Raw genomic sequence first — 22,062 nt, forward strand, 5'->3', positions numbered from 1 at the left:
CTATCCACATGTTCAAGAACAAAATTTTAATAAGTTACACATGTATCACTTTCTTCCACGTATTTACACTCCTATCACCGAGGCTTGTTTCAAGGAGATATTTACATACATGAATAATGTGTATTTCATCTTGTTAAACTTAAGAGTAGTGATATTTTGATGCGATATGAATGGTTTGGGTGGCATAAAAGTAAATATTAAAGCCTAGATGTGAGATATGTAAGTATATAAAGAGTTGGAAGTATGTACGTAAGTGTGTGAGTGTATGTTAATTTTCTTGACAATTTTGGTTCATAAAATCTGAAATTTGTGACTCGTTGTGTGGAAACCTGAAGCTCTTCTTCATTGGCATCAAAACATATAAATCTGATTCGAGAAGAGGTAAATGGGTGTTCTTGCTTCTTGATTCTAGTCGTTTATGATTGAGATATGATTGAAATGCTATTATAACCATCCAAAATTTGCAAGAATTGCTAAAGGATTATGATGCGATGTACACATATGTTTAGAATTCGTTTAACATAGCATATCTTCTCCTAAACTTTGTTAAATGCATGGTAAAGTTAGCGGCTGTTCGAGGTTATGATTTCATTTCTTCTCTCGGTGAGATTTATTATTATGATATGCTCTTAATTATTTCAGCATTTAGAAAGTTTGATATGCAACTTACAATTCTCATGTATCTACATACCCAATAACCATATTTCATAATCCTTTACAAGCACATCACCCAGGCATTGAAATTTTGTTGGTGATATCCAGTTGTGGTATGAAAAATTCGAATAATGGTAATGTCAAATGCAAGGTTAGTCATCATGTGGGTATATAGAAATTGAAATTGGGAATTTTCAAGAAGGATGGTACAATTTGGTTATTCACTAATTATTGCCACTTTTACTTCTTTTATTAAAGGGGTTTATGAGATTTAAATGCTTGGCTCAATATTTAGGAAATTTTCTCTTTTATTAAAGTGGTTATTCACTAATTATTGCCACTTTTACTTTTATTAAAATTTGTGAGATTTAAATGCTTGGCTCAATATTTAGGAAATTTTCTCTTTTATTAAAGTGGTTATTCACTAATTATTGCCACTTTTACTTTTATTAAAATTTGTGAGATTTAAATGCTTGGCTCAATATTTAGGAAATTTTCTCCAGTGTTCAGAGTACTTATGTATAGATGCTTTGTGGCAGGTGATTGATATATTTTATAGATTAAAGGTTAAGAATTCTCACGTATTCATATGTTGGATATCGGGTTTTGGAAGGTATACTTGCACATCACAAGCACATCACCCAGGCATTGAAATTTTGTTGGTGATATCCAGTTGTGGTATGAAAAATTCGAATAATGGTAATGTCAAATGCAAGGTTAGTCATCATGTGGGTATATAGAAATTGAAATTGGGAATTTTCAAGAAGGATGGTACAATTTGGTTATTCACTAATTATTGCCACTTTTACTTCTTTTATTAAAGGGGTTTGTGAGATTTAAATGCTTGGCTCAATATTTAGGAAATTTTCTCTAGTGTTCAGAGTACTTATGTATAGATGCTTTGTGGCAGGTGATTGATATATTTTATAGCTTAAAGGTTAAGAATTCTCACATTCATATGTTGGATACCGGGTTTTGGAAGGTTTACTTGCACATCATATAGTTCCTACGTGCTTACATATCATTAATTTCTTTACCTATATACCATTTTACTCGTACACCTAAAACTATATTGGTAACCTTTGTGATATGTATGCTATGGGGAATTTAGATGCCATAAATATGAAATATAGGTGCTAGATACGTAGATACACGGCGTAGATACACGAAGAATTGGTTGGCATGTGTGAATGTGTGTATTGAGGACCTTACTCACCTTGTTTTATTAAAATCTGAAAATTCATGTATATATATTGAAGCCATGGAAATGAGCTCGTTGCTTTCTCTGAGATTTACGCTTTCTGGAATTTTCTTGTTAGAGCTCATTTGCCTTTATAGATTTGGCATGATAGGTTCAAGCCTCTCAATTTATTTTTTTTATCTTGCAAATATCTTGATTAAAACTTCTGAATCTGAATGTGAATTGATTTAGAAGATGCAATCAGTTGACTTAGGTGAATTTAATTCATTTCTAAAGATTCAACATGTCCTCATTGGTAAGATTTAAATCAATTTCTATAGCTGTTGAGTTTACTTGGTTTGAATGGATTGTCCTCCATCATTTTGGAACCATGAAACCTGTTGCTTGGTAAATATGAGATATCTTCTTGCACGGTGAAGTACTGATGAATTGTGGAAATGTGAAGGGTTCTTCTTGAAATGCCAACAGGAATGTATTAAGTTTATCTTACCATGAATCAATTGAGTCTATTGAGCATCACAAGCTTCATGATTTGCATATGGGTGAAGTTACACGCATATGTGCAAATATGTGTTGGTTCATTAACTGTCAAAATGAAGATGAATTCAAGTGTAGTAGTCAATTGGAATGTATAATGTTAGGCTTTTGTTTGATTCTTGTCAAATACAATTAATTTAGCATTTTATTTTCTTGCAAAGCAAAAAAAGAATAACAATAAATTTCTTTGCTTAAATTGTATAAAGTCTCATGCTGATGTTAAAGTTGAATGTCACTGTTATGCTGTTAGCTTTCTTCCAGATAGCTTGATTGTTGGGATTTTCTTATATCAAGTTTAATTACGGTTTTCTTATTTGTTTTAGTTATTTCTCCTCATTGAAGAGGGAAAGGGCGTTGATTTGAATAGCTACTAACTTATTTATGTGTAGGGTGTAAACGAGCCGAACAAGAGCGAGCCATGCTCAGCTTGTATTCGGCTCGTTTATATTTCGAGCTCAAAAAGTGTGTTCGTGTTCGGCTCGTTTGCTTAACGAGCAGCCATAAGACAATAAGGGTTTGAGCAAGATTTAAAAATTATTATTTATATTAAAACATCATTTAAATCTAATTTAATAATTTTTATTCTATTTTCTTAATCAATATTTTAATTGGTTATAAATCTTTGTAGCTTTGTAGTCAATTAGATTATTTTAAAATACTACTTAATAAATATATATACTTGATGAGTAGTATTTCGAGCCAAAACGAGCCGAACACGAACGAACACATCTTAGTTCGTGTTCGGCTCGTTAACTTATCGAACGAATTTAACGAGCCGAGCACGAGCTGTTCGGTGACAACGAGCTGTTTTCACAGCCCTATTTATGTGTGCTCCTAATTAATTAGATAGGAAGACTTGCTTCTTTTATATCAATACAGTTAGATATGTCATATGGTTATGCAAATAACATAATTCATATGATATCAACAATACGAAGAATTTTGTCATTGTCACAATATATAATAGGTAGGAATTTAGTAGACTAGATGTGTGTAAATACATAAAAAATACACAATGTGAAGCTTTCATGCTTATTAGAACTGTCAGTACAAGCTGATCTATCATTTAAGGAAGTTTTTGTTCGGGTGAGTTTCATTTAGGCTGATCCAAATCCATGGACGACTGAACATAAATATTGGTTTCATCATTCTCCTCATCGATATCCAGAAACTGTAAAATACAAGAGCAAATTTTAAATAAAATCATACCAAAATAAAAAAAATAAATAAAAATTTAACATAAATAAAGAATTTCAAACCTCAGGGGCTGACATACAAAATCTTGGTTTTCTTTGTGAAAGGAGTGTTGCATGACATGAAACAGTAGCATTTGTAGACTCTATAATGAGCAAACTACTTCTACTAGAAGTGAAAGCATAAATAATGTTGTTAGTTGCAATTGCACCTTTCATAGCAGCTGTTGTAAATGAGATATTATCAACAACTTGTTTTTTCTTTTCACCTAATTTCTTATGAATTTTACGTGGATGACATAACAATGATTCTTCATCATATAGAAAAGAACGATCTCGCTTTAAGACCTGCTCAACCATAAGAAATGTCGATACATTAATACAAAGTATAATTGGGCATAAGGCAAATATTTTCCAAACAAATTAAGAAAAGCCTACCGAAATTTATTGCGTACTCATTTTGTTATACAATATGAAAAAATATTTGAACTAAAAAAGGACTCAATCACATCTTATCCACATATTTACAAATTTTTTATAGCTGGCCATGCACTCATATTTTCCATAATGTTAAGTTAGAATAACATGTGGTTTTATATGTCCTAATTTTTAATTTAAAAATGGGAACAATGTTGGTACATATATAATTAAACTCTCATTTACAAAAAAATGACAATTATTTATATAATAATATGTGACAATATGTTTTAACATTTTGGTTATTTTAAGATACATAGAAATACACCTATAAATACAAATGCAAATATATGAGTAAATCATTTTTCATTGATTTATTAATGCCTAAGTTGGAAAATGTGAGAGAGTAATTTGAATTATCTTGTTAAGTCACGTAATGCGCCAAGCACAATGACAAACTGTATATTTTATCGTGAATATATAAAAAAATATATGACCATATAACAAATGAGTTTTGATAAGTTCCTATATAACTTGGAGCATAAAACTATATGTTTAAATTAAATAATTACCTTCTTCTGCTTATTTTCTACTTCAGAAGATTTTTGCTCTAGTAAGTTTGTTTTAGGCTGATCCAAGTCCATGAGCGACTGAACATAAGTATTGGTTTCAACATTCTCCTCATCAAGATCAAGAAACTATAAAATACAAGAGCAAAGTTTAAATATAATCATACCAAAATAAAAAAAAAAAGAGGAAAAGTAACCTAAATAAAGAATTTCAAACTTCAGGGGTTGAAGGAAGTGTAACAAAATTTGAAATACTAGCATTTTTAGATGATATAATAGATATTCTACTTATACTCAGGGAGGAAGCATCATTCATGTCATTTGTTGCAATTACATCTTCTGATATAGCTGTTGTTAGGGCTGTCAAAAAAGCTCGTTGTTCGCGAACAGTTCGTGTTCGGTTCGTCAATGAGTTCGTGTTCGATTCATTCGATAAGTAAACGAGACAAACACGAACAATTTTTTTTCGTTCGGTTAGTTAAACGAACCAAACACGAACAGTGATGCGTTCGTTCGTGTTCGAATCGTTATTGTTTGAAATATAAAATAATATAAAATAATTATATATAAAAAATTTATTATATTTTAAAACATTAAATTTTATAAATTATAATATATAATAAAATAATAATAATAATAATAATAATATATTAATATACTATGGTAGTAATATACTAGTATAGATATTGTATATTTATATAATATAAGTTATATAATTAATATATAATATTATTTTTATATATTAATATTAGGGATGTCAAACTGGCTCGTCGTTCGCGAACAGCTCGTGTTCGGTTCGTGTTCGGCTCGTTCGTTAAGAAACGAACACGAGCTTATTTCAAACAAACTAAATTTTAAACGAACTGAACACGAACACAAGCTTTGTTCGTTCGTGTTCGGTTCGTTTACACCCCTAGCTGTTGTGAATGGGGCATTCTTCACAACCATTTCATCTTGGTCAATTTCTTTGTCTTCGTCAATAAACTTCAAAATACAAATATATGAGTACATCATTTTTCATTGATTTATTAATGCTTAAGTTGGAAAATGTGAGTGTCGTTTGAATTATCTTAATAAGTCATGTCATGGGCCAAGCACAATGACAAGGTGTATACTTTATCGTAAATATATAAAAAATATCTAACCATACAATAAAATGTGTTTTTATAAGTTTCTATATAACTTGGAGCACAAAATTATATTTTTTAAATAAATAATTACCATAGGCTTATTTTCTTCTTTAGTTTTATGTATATTTAAAGATTTTTGCTCTAGTAAGTTCAATTTAGGCTGATCTAAATCCAAGGATGACTGAACATAAATAATGTTTTCATCATTCTCCTCATCAAGATAAAAAAACTATAAAATACAAGACCAAAGTTTAAATATAATCACATCAAAATAAAAAAAAAATTAACATAAATAAAGAATTTCATACCGCAGGGGCTGAAGGGGGTGCAACATGACTAGAAATGATAGCATTTATAGATGATATAATAGATTCTCTACATCTACTTAGAGAAGAAGCATCATTCAAGCCATTTGTTGCAATTACATCTTCTAATATAGCTGCTGTGAATTGGGCATTCTGCACAACCATTTTATCTTGGTCAATTTCTTTGTCTTCGCCAATAAACTTTGAAATAAAATATCACAATTTAAATATGAAAATACTAAAATGAAAATGATGAAAATTTTGCAAAAAAACACAAAAAAAATAAAAAAAATATCGAACCTCAACACCGGAATTTTTTTGTAAAGGGAGTGTGGCGTGACATGAAGCGGTAGTATTTGTGGACTTTATAATGGGCGAAATACTTCTAGAAATACTTCTACTAGCAGTGAAAGCATTATCCATGTCATTAGTTGTAATTGCACTCTCCATAGGGTTTGTTGTAAATGTGATATTGTCAACAACTTGTTTTTTCTTTTCACCTAAGTTCTTGTGAATTTTACGTGGACGATGACATAACAATGATTCATCATCATCTAGAAAAGTATGATCTCGTTTCAATACCTGCCCAACCATTAGAAATATAAATCCATTAATACGAAGTATAATTAGGGGTGAGGCAAATATTTAGCAAACAAATTGGGAAAAAACTAGCAAAAGTTATTGTGTACTCATTGTGTTAGAGCTTTATAAAATATTTGAACTTAAAGGGACCTAATCACATCTTATACACATATTTACAATTTTTTATAGCTAATCATGCACTCATATTATCCATAATGTTAAGTTAGAATTAATGTTAAGTCCATAATGTTAAGTTAGAATAACATGTGCTTTAATATGACCTAATTTCTAATTTAAAGAAGGGAACAATGTTGGTGCATATATAATTAAACTCTAAAAAAAGGGCGATCATTTACATAATAATATGCAACAATATGTTTAAACGTTTTGGGTATTTTAAGATACATAGAAATACACCTATAAATACAAATACAAATATATGAGTACATCTTTTTTCATTGATGTATTAATGCTTAAGTTGGAAATGTGAAAGAGAGTCATTTGAGAGTCATTTAAATTTTCTTCATAGTCATATAATACTCCAAGCACGATGACAAGGTGTACACTTTATCATAAATATATAAAAAATATATGATTATACAGAAAAATGAGTTCTGATAAATTTTTATAACTTCAACTACAAAACTATATTTTAAAAATAAATAATTACCTTATTCAATTTATTTTCTACTTCATATTTATGTATATTTGAAGATTTTTGCTCTAGTAAGTTCAATTTAGGCTGATCCAAATCGAAGAACAACTGAGCATAAATATTTGTTTCATCATTCTCCTCATCAAGATCAAGAAACTGTAAAACACAAGAGCAAAGTTAAAATTTAATCATTGCAAAATAAAAGAAAAGAAAATTTTAAAATAAATAAAGAATTTCAAACCTCAGGGGCTGACATAAGAAAACTTGATTTTCTTTGTGAAGGGAGTGCAACATGACTTGAAATTGAAGTATTTGTAGATGATATAATAGATCTTCTACTTAGAGAGGAAGCATCATTCATGTCATTTGTTGTAATTACATTTTCTAATATGGTTGTTGTGAATGGGACATTCTTCACAATCATTTCATCTTGGTCAATTTCTTCGTCTTGTTCAATAAACTTTAAAAATATAATATCACAATTTAAATATGGTAATAATAAAATAAAAATGATGAAATTTTTGCAAAAAAAAAAAAAGCCTAACCTCAACACCAGAATTTCTTTGTAAAGGAAGTGTAGCGTGACATGAAGTAACAGTATTTGTGGACTTTATAATGGGCGAACTACTTCTACTAGAAGTGAAAGCATCATTCTTGTTGTTAGTTGTAATTTCACCTACCATATCAGTTGTTGTAAATGGGATGTTGTCAACCACTTGTTTTTCCTTTTCACCTAATTTCTTATGAATTTTATGTGGACGACATAACAAAGTTTCATCATCATCTAGAAAAGTATGATCCCGTTTCAAGGCCGGCTAAATCATAAAAAATGTAGATTCATTAATACAAAGTATAATTATGGGTGAGGCAAATATTTACCAAACAAATTAGGAAAAAAACAAGAAAATTTTATTGTTTACTAATTGTGCTAGTACAATATGTCATAAGCAAGATTGGAAATTGATATCACAAAGCTTTATAGAACAATTTAATTTAAAGGGACGTAATATCATCTTATCCACATATTTACAAATATTTATATAACTAATCATGCACTCATATTATCCATAATGTTAAGTTAGAATAACATGTGCTTTAATATGGCCTAATTTTTAATTTAACAATGGGAACAATGTTGGAAAAAGGGCAATAATTTACGTTATAGTATGTGACACTTTGCTTAAACATTTTAGGTATTTTAAGATACATAAAAATGCACCTATAAATACAAATGCGCAAGCATATGAGTAGATGATTTTTCATTGATTTATTAATGCTTATGTTGGCATTTGAATTAGCTTGAAAAGTCATGTAATGTGCCAAGCACAATGACATGATGTATACTTTATCATAAATATATAAAAAGTATATGACCATACAAAAAAAGAGTTTTGATAAATTTCTATATAACTTGGAGAACAAAACTAAATTTCTAAAATAGATAATTACCTTCTTCGGCACTCCAGAATTATGTATCTTTGAAGATTGTGATTTGATCATCTTCAGTAGATGAATAACATTAGCCCTGTTAGAAAACAAAAATTCAATAGGTTATTTTCATAAAAAAATTCATTAATATGACTAAAAATAGGATTTTATAAAAATATTTCAAATCAATGTAAGGCCATATTGTTCTAAAATACATTATCATCAATTAGTTAAGATCTTCGGTATAACATGCAACAATAGCAAGAAAATTAAAAACAAAATTACCAAGGTTATTGAATATTTTATATAAGGAATAGAATATAAAATTTAAAGAAATTTAAAAGGCAATGGATGCACCTAATTTTTAATAGAAACTAGAAAAAATGTCAAATAAGTCAATTAAAATTCTCATCTAAATCTTGTATATAACCAATCAGAAAGTGTCATGGTACATGAGAACAACAATTGAAGAAAATTTAAAAACAAAACTTTCCTTTCATTCCTTCTTTGTATAATCTGTTTTTCAATATCAGATATTCCAATATCTTTTGATGTACTTAAATTGTTAGCCTCTACCAATCTTTGTTCCTGAGATTTAAGCCAACATTTGAGCATTTTAGAGATAAGCAAATAATTATTGTAAAATGTACAATTCTTTCATATGAAAAACATAAAAAACTAAAATTAATAAATAACAAATTTATAAACTTTACACAATTTATTATTTATTACAAAAATGATTGAAGATATTCAACTTATTAACAGTACTTACAACTGAATTTACCGTAGGTGCATCAAGCTTAACAAAATTTTTTTCCCTTGAGCCTACAATAACGTGATAAGAACAATAAGATGTCAGTATCATCTAAGAGGAAGTGCTAATAAATTTATATTTTTTATTTTGCAACCATCAAAAAATAACAAATAACAAGAAAATCTAAAGTAGAACAAGATCATGAGCTCAAATAAAATCTTTCAAATTAGCACTGCCACCATCACCATCAAGCGTAATTAAGGTTTGCAAAGATGCAATAGTTGTGGTAATTATTTAATTTATCAACATTTAGTTAGCTCAACAAATATACAACTATAAAATGATAATAAAATAAATTGTTGAAACAAAAATTTAGCATAGTATAATAATAAGTGCATTGACCATCAAACCCTAAGTTCTTAGCCTTAAATTCATTTGTTTAAAGAAAGACAATGAATAAACAAATTTACTCTAGATATTTTGAAACATTATTTTTCTATGAATCAGCAAATCGTTCATCTAGTCATCAATGAATGTTTCTTTCCATAATAAAAAAGGAGCAAATTAGTTCATATATTACTTAAGATGTGTTTACTTTAACTGCAAAGCTTTCTTTATAATGTATTCTCTCAAGTTACCAAAAAATTAAAGTTAAGAGACCAAAGAAAACTGTGGAAGGGATAAGAAAAAGCAAGATATGAGAAGTTAAGGGATCAAATTAGATTGTAATATACATTAGAGGTAAGAATAAATACACCTTAAATAACCTTGGAATGAGTTTGGTTATGCTCTCCTTTTTATAGCCATCCAAATTGAATCATCTAGAAAAAAAGTGATAACTCGTGAAATCATTTAAGAGAAAATTAGGGTCATTTGAGATAATTTTTTTATTTTATTCTTTTAATTTTGGTTTAACTTAAAACATGTTTGATTAAGGTAACTCATTTTAAAAGCACATAAAAGTTTTTAGGTGTTTTAAGTATTTTCAAAAATAAGTCGATCTATTTGTAAAAAAAAATATATTAAATTATGCTAGTCAAATATATTATAGAATTAAAATAAAAAAAGAAAATGAAAAAAAAAAGAAACAAAACTAATGTGAGATGAGCTCTTAGCTTCCAAACAACTTAAAAAAACATTAAACTAGAAAATGAGCTTAAAGCTGGATCAAAAAATTAACAAAGTAAAAAACTCATTCAATATGACAATACAAATCATGCATGCAAATCAATGTGTCAGAAATAATGCAACTCATCACTAAGATACTAAAATGGATGGATTATGTTTTTTTTTTATTGAGTTGATTAGTTATAGCTTTCAATCTGTTGAGCACTTACCTCAGAATTGACTTTATTATTTTAAGATATATCAACTCATTAATAAATTGCTATAGAAATGGTTCTTTTTATATGTAAATTTCTTATATCTTTCTCTCCATTTCACTATCATATTTGAGTAGCTAATAGTTGTTTATTGTTACAATATATAATTACAAACATTAGAAGAGGATTGACTAGTGAAAATAACAATGCATTACTTAAATTAGTTAACATGAATATGTCCAATGTATTCAAGATGTTTGAAACTTGGGTAAACATAACTTGTAGCAAATGATAGGATCAACCTTTTATTCATATTCGTCACTGACACTAAAAATAGGCTAGGAATTTTATATGCTTCTTCATGCTTACGTGAGTTTTATGCAATGACTATAATTTTATTGTAGAAGTAATTCACACTTAAATTAGTTTTCTTATAAGAATGTGATCATCACTAACACCTAAAAGTGGACAAATGATTGGCAGAAAAAATCACTATTTTCAACCATTTTGTTAGTATAAAATATTGGACTCTTTCTTCAGAAGGCTTGTTGCGCAGTGAAAAAAATTTGAGGGGAAGAAACGAACTAGTAGTCAATCATAACATCCCAAATAAATGCATATCAATAAATTTGTATTAAATAGCTTTTATAAAGCTTGCCTGAGAGAGAATCAAGGAAGGGCTCTGCTTCGTCATGTCGAGGTTTCTTGCTGGATTTTTGTCGCAACGACCTCTCCGACAAAAATGCCATCGACATGACGAAACGAAGCAGAGCCCTTCCTTGGTTCTCTCTCAGGCAAGCTTTTAGCGGTGATTGGAAGTCGAGCAAGCTTACAGGGAATAAATGGATTTATAATTTTTTTAAAAAAATAAAATTATAATTTTACTGTTGTTGTTTGAAATGACAACAATTATTTCTTAAGGTTTTGTAAATGCTATTTAGTTTAATTAATTTGGTACAAACGCCAATAAAAATCCATAATAAATAACCGTTTCTTTTTTAGCTTTTGATTCATTTGGTTGCTAACGGTATAAATCATAAAAGTATCACTAGAAAATTTAAATCCTTTTTTTTATGAAAACTATGAAACATCACGACAATCCAATATGAAGCATCGGGATGCTCGGCGAGTTGCTTACGGCATACAAACGAGAAGAATTTGGAGGCTATCCTGGTAATCAAACTTGACACCGACTCCACAAACTTCAAAAGCCGGCCATCATTATCACTCTCATTCACACTTGTGGTATTATAAAGACTGCGTGCAGCCGTCGGTGGCCGGTCATATGGCGTTCTCGGCGTGCTCCTGAATAGCCGCCGCTTGATTCCTGCCAGGATCCCTTGCATATGCGCTAGCAATGTCATTGGACGAACAATAAATGGAAAGACTTCTAGCTGGGAGGAGAGCAACAGGAGTTTCAAGTTTTAAGAGCTTGCTATAGCCGCCAACTTGAGTTAACGGGGCCTGGATATCTCCAATATTGATTTTATAGCATTAGATGCATTTGAAGATTAGCACAATAATTAGTTATGAAGAGCTCGGATTATGCTCTCGTATGTATCTGTGACCGATTCTTTGGGTCAGAAATATTGAGTGGATTATGGACCTTATGCCAGACGTCCCGCTGAAACTGCACTTCAGAACATCTGTTTCACTTTTAAAACAGAACTTATCATACTAAATCTTATGTAATATGTTGTTTTTATAGTAAATCTGTAACACTTCACAACATCTTAATCTTCTAATTCTTTCATATCACATAAAAAAATATCACTATTTTAATTTCTAAAAATTGATATATATATTTTCATGTATAGATATTTTAGGGCATATGTAAAAATTGAAATTTAAAGGTTAGATATGAAATACGTAAGGGTATAAACGAGTCAAACACCCGAAAACGAGCGAGCCCAGGCTCAGCTCGTGTTCGTAAGGGTATAAACGAGCCGAAAACGAACGAGCGAGCCGAAATCTGTAACACTTATTTTTTGTGTTTTTATTTTATTTTACAATGCAGTTGTATTTTTTTTTGTTTTTTAAATAAGTAAAGCTTTTGCAAACCAATTTGTTTTACTGTATTCAGAATCAACGCAAGAGAAAAAACCAGCATTAAATTTAGATCAATTTGAAATAACAGCATTAAATTTAAATACAAGTATAAAACTAAAAATAGGAGTAAATACAAGTATAAAACTAAATGTATAAGTGTCTAATTAGAGAAAAAAACAGCATTAAATTTAAATACAAATTGAAATAACATGCTTAAAGGAATTTTTCTACCCTAATTATACAAGTATAAAACTAAAAATAAGAGTAAAATTAATTTTTGATCAATTTTCTATCATTTTAATTTTAATTCAACATGTAAAGATTCATTAGACTTCTAAAAAGTGGGTACAGACATGAAAACAAACAAACACACTAACTTTGATTTCACAGTTTAACAAAAAAAAACTAACAAGATAAAAGAAAAATACAGGGTAGTAATTTTTTGAAATTAAAATTTAAAATTAACGCTAGCAAGATTTTCAACTTTTCAAAAGACAGAGAAATTAGTTCAATCCTAACTAACTAAAACACATTACTCAACACACAACAACAATTACTACCCGAGAATTTAAAACAAAATACTATAAAACACAAACATCACAATAATAATTAAACTAAAAAAAACTAACACATCACATAGTCCAAACAAGTACACATATTCAAATGTCTCAAGTTCACACCATGTAGTCTATCACATATTACAAATATAAAAATAACTCAGTCCTCCTCATCATCTGAATTGTCATTGTTCCAGACATATATAGGCACATAATCAAGGTATCTTGGATATGAAGAAAATTCCACTCATTGGTTACCCCTAATGAGGTTTTCCAAAGATGAGTGAAATTTCTCCTCATAATCACTATGTCTTCTAGCATACCCATCAATATGTTCTATAAAATGCTCTTTCTATAAAATGCTATAAAATGCTCTAGATTTTGAACGTTATATGCGGTATAATTAATATTATCCATCATCCTCTACAAGAATTGATCCTGAGTTTTAATAGACTCACCTCTAGAAGTAAATGCTCGTGAGGTAGATGGTCTTGATGTAGAAGAAGCATATGTGGATACAGCAGACGTCGACATTCCATAACTTCTCGAAAATTCTCCTCTTCAACCAAAAAATAGAGTACTCAGAATAAGAATTCACATTTACACTTGTAATTGGCTTTAGAGGAAGCAACACTTCTTCCCAACTATCATATCTCACACCAGCCTGCTCACACAAAGAAAAGATCAAGGAAGCAAATCCCAGACCTGCAGTAGTAGCGGCAGTGGCAGAACTGATGATAGTCTGATAAATCAAAGCTCCAATATTGATAAGCTTGCCTTCCTGAATACAATAATTCAACATTGCTCTCTCCCTCGTAACTTCACTGAGATGATTTGTTAGTAATAGACGAGCTGAAATAAATTAGTGCCACGCCTTCGATGGTGCACTTAACTTTTACTTTGAAATGGAAAAGTTGACTCTCCTCTCATTTGTAATTTTCCAGAGTCCCCTTCCAACAGTCAAATATGAAATAATCTCGTCCAATTCCGTCTCAGTCGGACTATAGTTCTCATAAAAACATAAAGTATCATGCAGTTAATGGTAGATCATATTGATTACCTCCAGTGAAAAAGGTACCAATTTGCCTCTGACCATGACTCGATCCTCTTCCGCCTCAGGAAGGTTTGCACAAAACTCCCGTACAACAGATATCACAGCCACAACAGAAAAACAACAGAACCGTTCCCATTGTCGGCAAACAATCAAGTCTTCCACAGATCCACCTAGATTTTTAAAACACCTCTTAAGAATCAATTTTCGTGAATGTAGAGCGTCACTATACCTGTCCTGAGCTTTTGAATTCACAAACTTGCTCGAATCAAAGTGGGTCTTTCCCTTACTCCTCTTCATTCTTGGGGCAATCCTATAAATTTCATAAAATTCCATAATAATTTCAAAAATCAAGTCTAAGCTACTAAACTTAACTCTTATAAGCATAAACTACACTTTCTATGCAATTTCTATAGTTTTTTCTTCACTTTTCACCATGAATAGTGATTTTCGGGTTTTTCCAAATGTACTCAAAATATATGGTAAAAATCCAAAATTTTTTACATAGAAGTGAAGCTCCTACATTAAGAAATCCAAATCTAGCAAATTTGGTTCAAATCCACCAAGAAATCTCCACAAAAAGGCTTTCCCTAATTTCAAAACCGCGAACTCGAGAGGAAGAAGATGATGACATGAGTAAAAATGGCAATTTTTTGGGTTATTTTTCACCTTTAACCGTTTGCGAACCGGTTTTCGTGAACCGGCGCTTAAGCACAGATAGGTGGCGCTTAGGCGCCTGCCTCTTAGCCTGCCTCTCGGGTTGCATCGCACTTAAGAGCGAGAATGTGGCGCTTAGGTGCCAATGCACGATTTTTGATATTTTTTTAACTTAAGTAGAATGCACTATTAGCCTAAGTATACCACTCATAAATGTTCTTACGACACTTAAATGACTATTTTCCTCTCCTTTAACTCTCTTCTCTCTCAAAATTCTCCAATATAACTAATTTGATTCGAGGCTAAAATAACACAAATTTTCACACCAACAAACACATATATTCATTTATCACATATATTTCACACCAACAAACACATATATTCATTTATGAACTATTACAAGCAACATTCAACACATAATTCTCATCCAAAGAGTCTCGATTGAGAAAATTTTCCTAAATACAAACACTAAACAAACATACTCAATTAAACACATAACGGACATAAACAATAAAAAAAGATTTAACACTAACACATAAAAACATTGACTCCTATCAAACAAACTCTAAAACTGAACTTAATTTCATTCTTCATTTGTTGGAACAAATTCTTGTCTTTCATTAGTCTCTCCTTGGGCATTCAAAATATAGAGTTGATAAAATGGATGGGATAATATAGAGTTGATAAAATGGATGGTGGTGGCGAGCTCTGATACAATCTTCTTCAATCCAATTCTGCTTAAGATACATCGTCTTATCCGCTTCCTCTATAACTAGTATGGATAAATTACATTTTTAATTGTCATCCAATATGCGCTAGATGTGCATTAACTTCATTTACCTTTATCTCAAGTAAAGTCACGCTAGTCTCAATTTTGTTGATCTTTTCCGCTATTCTTTCAATTCTAACAGCTAAAAAATTGTTATACATCTCTTGTACACTTTGACTAATGAATTTCTTTCTCATGGCCTCTTCCTCTCATGGCCTCTCTTTCTCATGGCCTCTTCCTTTTTCTTCAAATCCATCTCCCATGAAGACATTTTCTCAAAATCTCTCTTTTCTTAGACTTTTTGGGCTAAAAATGATTCCGGGGTGAAATTCCATCACGGAACCCTTCTATTTATAGGCCTAAATCCTTCAAATAACTTCCTGTCATGGAACATTTAAGTTAACCAATAGGAGGTTAAAGCTTCTAGAAATTGAATTTTGCACATGATTTTTAACATTCCGCTTAAGCGTCGAATATTAGTGCTTAAGCGTCAGTGCTAAATTTTGCAGCAGTCAACTTAACTTCCAAATACTCATTCTAACATGTCTAGATCACTAAATAAAGTCTTAAAATGAATACTAACACATAATAGTCTCAAAAATACTACCTCAAATTTTCTTAATCACACACAATCAACAATTAAAGCCAAAAATACACTGATAACTATGGGTTGGCTCCCACAGAGCGCTTAGTTTTACGTCGCCAGCCTGACGTAACCAGTGCTTATTCTGGTTGACCCAACATCATTCGATCGTTAAATTTATGATGATCCCCTACAAAATAAGGTTTCATTCTATGACCATTCACATTAAATACTTTCTCAGGTTTAGGATCTTTGATATCCACAGCTCCATAAGGATAAACTTTTATCACAACAAATGGGCACATCCACATGGACTTAAGTTTGTCTGAAAATAATATTAACCTTGCATTATATAGCAAAACTTGTTGTCCTGACTGAAAATTTTTAGTAAGAATTCACCACATCTTCATCTTCACATCTTCATCTTTTCTTTATAAATCTTAGCACATTCATAAGACTCATTCCTTATTTCTTCAAGCTCATTTAATTAAAATAATCTTTTCTCACCGGCATCTTTCAAATTATAATTGAACTCTTTAATCGCCCAATATGTTTTATGCTCAAGTTCAACTAGTAAATGACAAGTGATACACCTAAAATATATAGTGTTTTTAGATATATTTTTATACATATTTTTGAGATATTGCGCTTAATGGAAGGTATTTGTGTGTTTTTCTTTCAAGTACAAGTTAAAAGGTGAAAAATGCTAAAATGAGTGAAAAATGATCAAATTTGGAGCAAAGAGGTGAAAATTGTGCTAAAGTGTTTTGGTGCCTAAGTGTCAGATCCTGCGTTTAAGCGCTAGTTAAACAGAGAAGACCGCGTCTAAGCGTCAGGGCCCCATGCTTAAGTGTCAGAGGCAGTTATTTGGCGGTTTTCTTCATTTGTCCAAATTTTGAAGAGATATTTAAGGCACCTATTGGCTTAAGAGGGTGTTTATGACCACTAAGAACGAAAATATTATTAAAAGACTTGTGAAAGGAGGCATCCTTTGGAGGATTCATTAAATGTGGACATATTTTGAAGAGTTTCCAAGGCACCTTTTGGAGATTTGTAAAAGAAGGAAGTTCTTACATTTTAAGTGGGTGCTTGAAGAGAGAGAGAGAGTGTTGGAGTCATGAGAAGAAGATCGTGGAGAATCTTGTGGAGAGATTCAAGCAAGACAAAAATTTACTTTATCCTTTTTGTTTTTAGTTTATTTTGAGAGTGTTGCAAAAGCAAGAGATTTAAAGAAACTTCAAGAGTTTGGTGGAGGATTTAAGATAAGTTTTTATCTTTTGTTTTAAAATAATTTTGTTTTTAATCAAGACTTTTTGTTGGTTTGACAATGATTTCTACTTTAAAACTAAAGTGTGGTTTTGTTTTCTTCATGAATTCTGAGTAGTTTTATTTATCTTTCTCCTTAAAATGATAAGTAATTAAAGCTTGGATGGAGGTTGTGGAGAGTATTGATTTTTAATGTTGGAAGAAGTTGTGATGATTTAAATCCATGAAATTCTTTTACTTCTTGATTTGGTCAATCCAGATGTTAAAATTTGTTGTGAGAATATGTAAGAACCGGGTTGGTATTGTCTCAGTTAGCAATTGGAAAGAATCATATGAGGTTGTATAAATGAGAATGTAATTCATACGATTTAGTGCAAATAAATAGGGAAATAATCATTGAAGGGTGTAAAGTTAGAGAACTTTAAAGTGTCAGGTTAAAGCCCTCAACTTGGTTTATTGTTTTAGGTTATGATATAAGATATTAGCCCTCATGTGGAGGAAATCGAGGGAACTCTAGAGTGACAGCTGGTATCTTCCCTGCCCAGTCCGGCCTCCTCTTTAGAACAATTCAAACTTTAAATTAGCCAATATTCTTTATAGCATCTCGAGTAAGGGTAAAGAATATAATTGCTAACTATGCAAATGCATAGGTTTTCTGCCACCTCTGGGAGCCATTGGAATTTCAGAATTCCTATACTATTACTGATTCATGATAAGATAAATATATTTTTCAAATTTAGTACTTTTCTTTTACATAAACTCAAGTTATCTTTTTAAATTGTTATTGTTCTGTCAATATATCAAAAATACCAATATCAAATCAATATATCAAAAATACCAAAAAGATTTGAATTTTAAATACTGCAAAAATATTTATAGTTTATGTAATTATATTTTTAGAATAGAAAGTTGATGTTCAAAAATGCATATTGTGTATTCTCTCTGTGGGTTCAATATTTAGTTCTTTTTCAAAAAGTAATATATTACTTGATAACGATAGGTATTCTTGCTTAATATCTCAATATATATAAATTGAAAAGTTAAATTCTCATTTTCTTCAGGATCAAGTTTTGACATTGTTGTAAAATAAGGAAATATAAGTGAAAACTATAATTAAAGTCATTGTTCTACTGTTGCATATAAGCATTTTTTAGATCAACAAGCTTTCCTAAATATTAGCCTATATGGGGACATTCCTATAGAAGTTCTGTATGCAGTCCTATAAGCCCCCAAAATCAGAATTATGACATTTTTGGATAATTTCATTAGTCTCTTCTAAAAGTACACATCTTCAAATAATAAGATCATTTCCTTATTTATATAAAAATGGGTCATCCCAAAAATAAGTCCAAAAATAAGTCTTCCAAAAATAAGTCTTAGCTTCAGAAATGAATTTCCTCTTCTGTTGGTATGTCATTCCATTATAATATCACTAACAAGAAAGTTCACAATATCGGTTATCATCGCCAACAATTTTCACAGAACACACCACTCATTAATATTGAACATTTTTTCAATTTTTCATCTAGTGAAAAGCTCATTAATTTCTTTTTCAAAATGGAGTGGTTTTTCTAACTCAAGTCTGGACAAATGATCAACAATTTGATTTTCAGCTCTCTTCCTATCTACTATTTCAAAGTCAAATTCTTGCAAAAAAAGAATCCATCTTATAAGTCTTGGTTTAGCACCCTTCTTTTTCATCAAGTACTTAATAGTAGAATGATTTGTATGCACCACACAATAAGTTCCAATTAAATATGATCTAAATTTATCAAAGGTATATACTATTACTCATAATTCTTTTTCAGTTGATGTATAATTAATTTAAGTTTCATTAAGAGTTTTACTAGCATAGTAAATTACTTTGAAAATTTTATCATATCTTTGTTCTAAAACAGCTCTAATAGCAAAATCACTAGCATCACACATCAGTTCAAAAGGTTTTCCCCAATCTGGTGAAACTATAATTGGTGCAGTGATTAATTTTCCTTTTAATAACTCAAAAGCTTTTAGGCACTCTTCATTAAAATTGAAAGTTGCATCTTTCTCCAGTAAATAACATAAAGGCTTAGCAATTTTTGAAAAGTCTTTAATATATCGGCTTTAGAATCCAGCAAGTCTCTAAAAAAATCCTAATTTCTTTTACATTTATTGGATAAGGTAAATTAACAATCACTTGAATTTTAGCAAGATCTACTTCCATACATTTTCTTCCATACCATTTTCTGATAATTGATGTCCTAATACAATTCCTCCTGCTACCATAATTATTCCACAAAGATCAAAGAAAACAACATCAAGACATCTCTCTTATTATCCTCAAACTCTTAAGAACTTCCGATAAATGCTCTAAATATAAGTCAAATGAAGTTCGAAACACTGAAAAATCATACATAAACACTTCAATCCCTTTTTCAATTAAATTACAAAAAAATTCTCATCATACATCTTTGAAATGTAGCAAGGGCATTACATAAACTAAAAGGCTTTATTCTAAAAGCAAATGTACCATAAGGACTAATAAAATTTGTTTTATCTTGATCCTCATGAGTTATTTGAATTTCGTAATAACTAATATATCCATCCAGAAAATAAAAGTATTTATGCCCAGCTAGTCTATCCAGCATTTGATCTAGAAAGGGTAATGGAAAATGATCTTTCCTAGTGGCAAGTGGCAAGATTTAATTTTCTATAATCAATGCATATTCGCTACTCTATTACTTGTTTATTTAGTATTAATTCATTATGTTCATTCACAGTCACAGTTACTCCTCTTTTCTTAGGAACACAGTGAATTGGACTAACCCCTACACTATTTGAAATAGGGTAGATAATTTCAGCATCTAACCACTTTAAAATTTCTTTCTTTACAAAACATGATTCAATCTCCTTTAAGGATGAGCCCTAGTTTACAGTTCTCTTTCATATGAATTCTATACATACAAATTGAAGGACTGATTCCTTTAATTTCAGCTATTATCCATCCAAAGACTTTCTAGAAATTTTTAAAAATTTTCATCAATATTTCTTCTTCTTCTATCGTTAACTTTGAGGAAATTATAACTGGTAAATTCATGTTCCAAATCTTTTACTTTAGATTTTTTTTCATTATTTATTTTGAAATGACATTCAATCAGATATCTTATAATATCCATTCTATAGCATTCATCATCTTTACCTTTTGCAGGATATTTCATTGATCTTGAAATGTTAAAAGTAACAGTTTGATCATTAATGCGAATAGTTAATTCCCCTTTCTGCACATCTATCATTGCTCTTCCTGTGGCTAGGAAAGGTCTCCCCAAAATGATAGGTATCTCTTTATCTTCCTCTATATCTTGCACAATAAAATCAACAGGAAAGATAAATTGATCACCTTCACTAGGACATCTTCTATAACTTCTTTAGGGTATGTTATCGAACGATCTGCTAACTGTAAAGTTACAAGTTACAGTAGTAGGGTTACAGTAGTAGGAGTTATTTCTCCTAATCCTAATCTTTTAAATATTGATAATGACATAACTTTAATGCTTGCACTTGAATCACATAAGACTTTCCTATAAAATATGTCTCCTATTGCACAAGGAATTCTAAATTATAACACTGTACTCCTCACTAAGTGCAACAATCTCATTATCTTCAAACTCCCTTTTCCTGTTCAGAATATCATTCATAAACTTTACATAGCTTGGCATTTGTTCTAAGACTTCAGCAAATAGAATATTAATTGTAAGCTTCTTAAAAATTTCCAAAAATTTTGAAAATTGCTCATCCAACTTCTGTTGAACGAAGTCTCTGAGGAAATGAGGAAATGGAGGTGGTGGTTTTTCCAAATCAATTTTCAACAGAGAAATAGGTCTTTCAAAATTTTTTAGAGCGTCCCCTTTTGATTATTCGGTTTCTTCTCTATCTACTTCAATTTCTTTTTGAACCCGACCTTCCAACTCTCTTCCGCTTCTAAGTTGAACAGCTTTTACTTGCTCTTTATTCTGGTCTTTGAGATTTATTTTAGTATTACTAGGAATTGTTCTTAGGGATCTACTACTTAATGAATTTGTGATTTTTCCAAGTTGATTCTTAATATTTCTAATTTTAGTTCCTTGACTTTGTAACTGATTTCTCATTTGTAACACCACTTCTTCTATAGACAACCTATTCTCCTTAAATTGTGTATTACTGTTAAAACCTCCTGCTCCATTTATGAGAAACTTTGTTCAAAATTCACTATTCTCGCCCAAATCATGTGGTTCGGAAGCTCCCACGGTCGGGCTCCCAACATGTCATTGCTAATTATTACCACCTGTAGTATTATTCAAATAAAAGTTGGGATGGTTCTTCCAACCTGGGTTATAATAATTTGAATATGGGTTATTCTGCTTGTTA

General features: G+C 30.4%; 1 protein-coding gene across 1 annotated transcript; it reads right to left on the reverse strand.

The window, feature by feature from the left end:
• Positions 1 to 3,366: 3,366 nt before the first annotated feature.
• LOC110028492 lies at positions 3,367 to 12,345 on the reverse strand. Its single transcript, XM_020730360.1, has 9 exons — positions 11,886 to 12,345; positions 9,444 to 9,496; positions 9,165 to 9,259; positions 8,693 to 8,768; positions 6,307 to 6,588; positions 6,010 to 6,159; positions 4,575 to 4,700; positions 3,652 to 3,933; positions 3,367 to 3,563 (listed from the first exon to the last, which is right to left on the reverse strand). Exons 1-9 carry the CDS (start codon positions 12,109 to 12,111, stop codon positions 3,486 to 3,488), a joined length of 1,368 nt encoding a protein of 455 aa, XP_020586019.1. The 5' UTR covers positions 12,112 to 12,345; the 3' UTR covers positions 3,367 to 3,485.
• Positions 12,346 to 22,062: the final 9,717 nt, after the last annotated feature.

Source organism: Phalaenopsis equestris, unplaced genomic scaffold (genome assembly GCF_001263595.1).
Source record: "Phalaenopsis equestris unplaced genomic scaffold, ASM126359v1 Scaffold000513, whole genome shotgun sequence".
NCBI lineage: Eukaryota > Viridiplantae > Streptophyta > Magnoliopsida > Asparagales > Orchidaceae > Phalaenopsis > Phalaenopsis equestris.